This window comes from Rosa chinensis, chromosome 6 (assembly GCF_002994745.2).
Source record: "Rosa chinensis cultivar Old Blush chromosome 6, RchiOBHm-V2, whole genome shotgun sequence".
Classification (NCBI taxonomy): domain Eukaryota; kingdom Viridiplantae; phylum Streptophyta; class Magnoliopsida; order Rosales; family Rosaceae; genus Rosa; species Rosa chinensis.
In genome coordinates this window covers 22,753,436-22,759,009 of record NC_037093.1, presented here as the reverse complement: position 1 = coordinate 22,759,009, position 5,574 = coordinate 22,753,436, and the positions used below count along the sequence as shown (strand labels likewise).

The window sequence follows — 5,574 nt, the reverse complement described above, 5'->3', positions numbered from 1 at the left end:
ACTAAAGCACTAAAGCTGCAACATTAGGGAGAAGATTCACCAAAAAAAAAAAAAAAAACACTAGGGGCAAGGTTGCGACTCAGTGATTTATCTCTGCTTCCAACAGTTTACGAAACTTTAGTATTTCTGTGTGCATTTTTGTTTTCTTTTGTCTTTAAAAGATTTTACTAAAAGCAAGCCAAAGAGTAGAACCAAGCAGAGAACACAGAACAACAAAATACAAACAGCTCACAGAGATGGCAGTTATTTAAGTGGTTAATTTTCAAATTCTTATCCAAAGTTCATTGTGGTTGATGAACTCTATGTGCTTTACTTAGTTGCAAAGGATGTTGCAGAGGAAGAATTGATGCAATAATTCAGAACTCTGAACAACGATGAAGAGTATAGCAATACGGCTGATAATATAGAGATGAATAACATGAGTATATAGTGATAGCAGAGCAAGAGGATGATAGTATATGTAGCAACAAGGAAATAAGTTAAAAGATATACATGATTCAGCCATCAGATTGAGGAAAGTATCAACTATTAAGTCTTTTAACCTATACACTTGGGTATATATTCTACAAGAACAATAGCAACCAAAAGTTGCTTTGTATGTTTCTTACATTATGTTCAAGCACTTGTGGAATCATCAAGAGGATGAAAGTATCTATTCAAGAACACCATAGAATCAGCTTCTACAGCATATCCATCTTGATTACGGTGCCAACTAAAATAAGCATGGCTTCGGTTCTTGATGTCAAAAATGGCATGACCAAAACTGGCCTCTCGATAGGCCGAGTACTCTGGCTGTGGCTCTGTCATGCTGCACACAGAAGAAGACATTCAATGATTCAAGTATTGTCACAAAATATCAAATATATCATGTTACACATATTCATTTATACTTACGAGGTTGCTAAGCCTTCAAGATTTCCTCCATCCCCAATGGTTATGTACACAGGTGCAAATTGATCTTTCACAGGAATGCAATTACCATTTGTAATGTTATATGCAACATTGGATATGCGTTCCTGTGGTATATTGAATTAGAAATCACTTATTGAGCAATGCGCTCATGATGATTAATGGGGCAGGGAAAAAGGAAATAAATACGTGCAGTTTCCTTCCACATAGCTATCAGAATTTGTGAAAAGTAATTTTCCTCAAAAGGGTTTTGTGTAGCTTATCAAAAACATTGAATTGATCAGGGATAAAATATGCTGAACTGCAAAATCTTAGTTTTACAAATAGAGAGTAATTTGACAGAGACAATGACCAGTTCTATGCAGATAGCAGGTATCAAACAAAATGATTCTGAAACTAATGATTTAGAACATATACATCGAGCACTTACAGATCGTTCATAGGCATGGACATGACCAGAAAATACCACGTCAACTTTGTACTGTACAAACCACGGCTCAAACATCACTCTCATGCTTTCTCCTTCCATATAGTGATAGTTGTAGCTATTATACCATGGGGAATGCATTAAGACAATCAACCATGGTGTCTCACTTCTATTAACTTTTGATAGCTCCTGCTCGAGCCATACGTACTGAGGAGTGTATTTACCTAAAGAAAAACAAGATAGTAAGAAAAATAAAATAATATGGTTGAATGAACTTGTTTAATCAATCACCTTAATTAACAAAGACCTTTTCTTCTTGGCATTGAAAACAAAAAACAAGGAACAGAAACGTGCCTAACAAAGACATTTTGTACAGATGATCTAACTACAATGTTAAATATATCTGAAACTACTACACTTTTCATACGTTTTGCTGGATAAACTTGTTCATCACTCATGTTGATAAAAATAGTATGCATGATTATAATATATATTCTTACCATATGCTGAATATGAAGCTAAGACGATGACGTAGGACGAAGCTCTCTTGATTGAGTACCAAAAAGGGGCAGTACTCCCTGATGCTTTATGTGGGACATGATACCGGTGAGTGTAAGGTTTAAAAGATTTGGTTTCCCCCTGCCATATATAAAAGTACTAATTCTCTTTTAGTAAATGTAGTTCATCCAATGATTCATCAGTACTTGGAAAGTGCATATGCAAAATGATTGAGCAGCAAATTCTGGTTCAAATTTTATAACATGGACTACTGTAAATAAACTAATAGGGCACCATGGTCCGAGACCATATATATAATAATTTTCCTCACGTTCGTTAGCTATCATACATCCATCCTTATCTTGTTTTTAGCATTTATGCAATGCAGGCCGTGCTTGCGTTCTTTGGTTTCCCAAAGAAGACAATCATTCTTATAGGTGGCAATCCGAATACGCTTATTACCTATCATACGTTGTTTTCTTACAAGCGAACAAACCGAATCCCAACTTATCAATTGTAACTTGTAAGACCAAATCTAATATTACACGGGCAAGAAAAACTTTCTCTTGATTAGAGCATTTAGAAATGGCCTCATGGATAAACGTAAAATGTCCCAGAGGATATAGAATTCACAGAAAATCCACAAGCAGAAGTGTATGCAAATATATAGTCTAACGAACAAAAAATGAATGATCAAAGTGGTAAATGGTAATGCATAAAAAAGTATATACCAACAGAGGTAAAACTAACCTCAAGAAATAGTCTCTGTATCTCTCCAAAGATGTATAATGTTATAGTACTAAAAATAACTATATCATGTATGATCTTATCCAAGACAAGAAAAGACAACTAAGAGTACAAGTTTATGTTCCAGAGAAACCAAAGGTTTTTTGAGATGCTTACAATTTCTGGGGCACAATCAATTTCATGATTCCCTGCAGTCCATATCCAAGGTTGATAAGCAGCACTCCGCTCTGTGAATCTTCCCCATGTATCCCATCTGACATTATCATGATTTGGGTAGTCATCCGCATACGAGAGGTCGCCAACAAATAAAATTGTCTCTCCTTTCAGTGGATTTAGCTCGTAATGAGTTAGCGTCTTGTTTGAATCAAAGGTCTGACCCAGATCCCCTGCAACCCAATGGTAACTGTCTAAATGATATTCATATGTATGGAAATGCAGTGTTGCCGATCTTGTCCATTATGTAGTTCCCATGCTTTTAAGATTAAGACCAAAAAGAACACTATGTCTTCATATTATTAAAGCTATACTAGTTTGAAGAAATTACAAAACATAAGACCAAAGACATTTGAAATAGCTAGCTCAATACAGTATAACTGAAATGGATTTAAATTAACTACAACAAGTAAGCATTTGAAACTCATTTGAACTTTTTCTTTCAATTCAAAATCCAATTAGATTCTTATAGTTCGACCATGCAGTTTAACTATACAATATTAACTAAATCACTATTTTCAAAACCATTCATCCAAAATGAACCCTGAAAGACAAGAATATATCATAAGACTGGAACCATTATATATCTATGATTCATAATGCCAAATGTTGAATGAAATCTATCGAGCTAGATGATCCTTACTATGTATTGTGTTTTGAATCTTTTGATACAGAATACTTACCTATTAGACCAAATGTGTAAGGGACGTCTGGCCCAACTTCAGGAGGAGTCATAAACCAGAACTGCCGCTCAGAGTGGTCGACTCCAACGACATAGTAATATTTGGTATTGAACTACAAGAACACAGATGATTGGCTCACAATGCTTATATACTACATTCATCATTTCAATAAAAGACCTCCAAAACTTAGTCTCTCTCATACAGATTCCACACCAACCTAGCATTTGAAGAAAAAAACAACCGAGGGAAACCTGAAACTAAACATAAAATTGTACCTTTAATTTTTTGATGGTGGTGTGGTGAATGTAACCGGAAGTGTAATTGTAGAATTTATAGGTTTTAACTTTTCCCTCAGCCTTCTTTTGCTTCCCATTCGTGCTCCAGTAAAGCACGGTACTGGAACCTGGTTCATCTACAGTCACCCATGACACAATCACAGCCTTCCCGTGACGGTCCCCTTGCGTTATATGAACCTTCACACAGGAAAACACACATTAATCATACAACTAAACAAAATTAAACACCAAAAGTTTGAGTACACCTCGTGATCAATCTAATTAATAACAGAAGCTTAAGCTATAAATCTTGAAAAACTATACTTGTTGAGGTGCATTATAGCCTGGAGGGATTTTAAACACATCACTGTCAAGAGGCATATCCAAACTTCTGTTAATTTGCCTCACAAAAGTGCTTGTTTTGCCTCCATTACACACCACACCCAAGTTCAAAACCAGACCCAATACTACAAATATAGCTACCCTTTGTATGGACCAAGTAGAAGCACAAGCTAATCCCAACACACCCATTCTTTTCAAACTATCAAGAGCACCCTCAAACTCCACCAGTCCATACAAAACCCATTCAGCTCCTTTTATATACAGATGAAGAATTTAATCCAAATAAAAAAAAAGTTTAATTTACTGGAAAATGTGGGAAATATTGAGAGGTTTGTACAAATATGCAAGTTAGATGTCAAGGAGTTGAATACTAACGAATTGGGTCTGCCTAGATTTCTTCAGTGCATTGTTTGCATATACGGAGATACCAATAAATAATTTAGCATTGGAGTGCAAGCTAATTTGTTCCCAAGTTTAAAGCTCCTTGTGAATTGTATTGATCCAAACATTTGGAAAAGGAATCTGGCTGATGGTGATAATGATGTTGTAGTAGAAGACGTGCCTTCAATGGTCTCTTTGAGCACTTTGTGTAGATGCCTGTGGTTTTCCTCCATTTTCTGTTTGCTCTGTTTTGTCCCCTTTGCCTTTGTTTTTGACGCTGTTTGCTTTTTGATCTATTGTTTTGTCTCTGTATTGCTTTCTACGTTCTTTTGCTTTCCTTTTGGTCCCTATGTTCAAGCTTCATACCAAAATTTTTGATGGTCAAGTTACTTTCGATCCATGATAGTGAAAATTTTTGTATGAGATAGGCTAGGTTTTGAATATAATTATCGTTCGAGATATGGGTCAATTTGTTGAAATCAATGCGAAACATAATTGAGCCAACTTTTTGGTGTTACAACTAATTGAAAACTAAAATTATCAGTTGGATTAGTAATCAATACAGAAAAATCGGGCCATTGGAACTGGGACATCCCTACTTACCTACTTATGCTTTCTAGCCAACTCTTATACCCTAGTAAATGCGAAGAGTGTAAGTTTTATTGCCAAAAAAAAAAACACACCAAAGACCTAACTATACGGGTCAAATATTAAAGAACCAAATTGAATGCTGATGTTTCTCTCCAAAAAAAGACGTTGAATCTGATTATGCAATTCTTGTGAGGCTCATTAAGAATACTGATGTTTCTCTCCATTCTCTTGGTTCTCTCATCACTTGCTGCAGAAATCTTATTGATAAGTTCCAATCTTTTTCTGTAAGACACATTTATAGGGAGTGTAACATGGTTGCATTTATAGGGAGTGTAACATGGTTGCTGACTGCCTTGCTAAAAATAGCATTACTCATGCCTAATTGCCTATGGAGTTGTGGAATTTGAAAGTCCTCTCATTCATGTTTCTCAGGCTTACTTTGAAGACCTTGATGATACTGTAAGAATGCGCAGAACAAGTAAGGCCTAGTGTGAGGCTTGCTAGCTAA

The 5,574-nt window shown here is 35.6% G+C and overlaps 1 protein-coding gene across 1 annotated transcript; it reads right to left on the bottom strand.

The window, feature by feature from the left end:
* Positions 1-412: 412 nt before the first annotated feature.
* Positions 413-4,746, bottom strand: LOC112173495 (purple acid phosphatase). The gene is made up of 8 exons (XM_024311132.2): positions 4,077-4,746; positions 3,753-3,950; positions 3,478-3,589; positions 2,738-2,967; positions 1,837-1,975; positions 1,340-1,560; positions 895-1,016; positions 413-808 (listed from the first exon to the last, which is right to left on the bottom strand). Exons 1-8 carry the CDS (start codon positions 4,281-4,283, stop codon positions 616-618), a joined length of 1,422 nt encoding a protein of 473 aa, XP_024166900.1. The 5' UTR covers positions 4,284-4,746; the 3' UTR covers positions 413-615.
* Positions 4,747-5,574: the final 828 nt, after the last annotated feature.

Excerpts from the sequence above, each read along its gene's own strand:
- LOC112173495 (XM_024311132.2), bottom strand. The coding sequence starts at position 4,283 with ATGGGTGTGTTGGGATTAGCTTGTGCTTCTACTTGGTCCATACAAAGG. Across the intron at positions 1,976-2,737 it reads TTGATTGTGCCCCAGAAATT|GGGGAAACCAAATCTTTTAA; the intron begins GTAAGCATCTCA and ends TATATATGGCAG. Across the intron at positions 1,561-1,836 it reads AGCTTCATATTCAGCATATG|GTAAATACACTCCTCAGTAC; the intron begins GTAAGAATATAT and ends GTTTTTCTTTAG.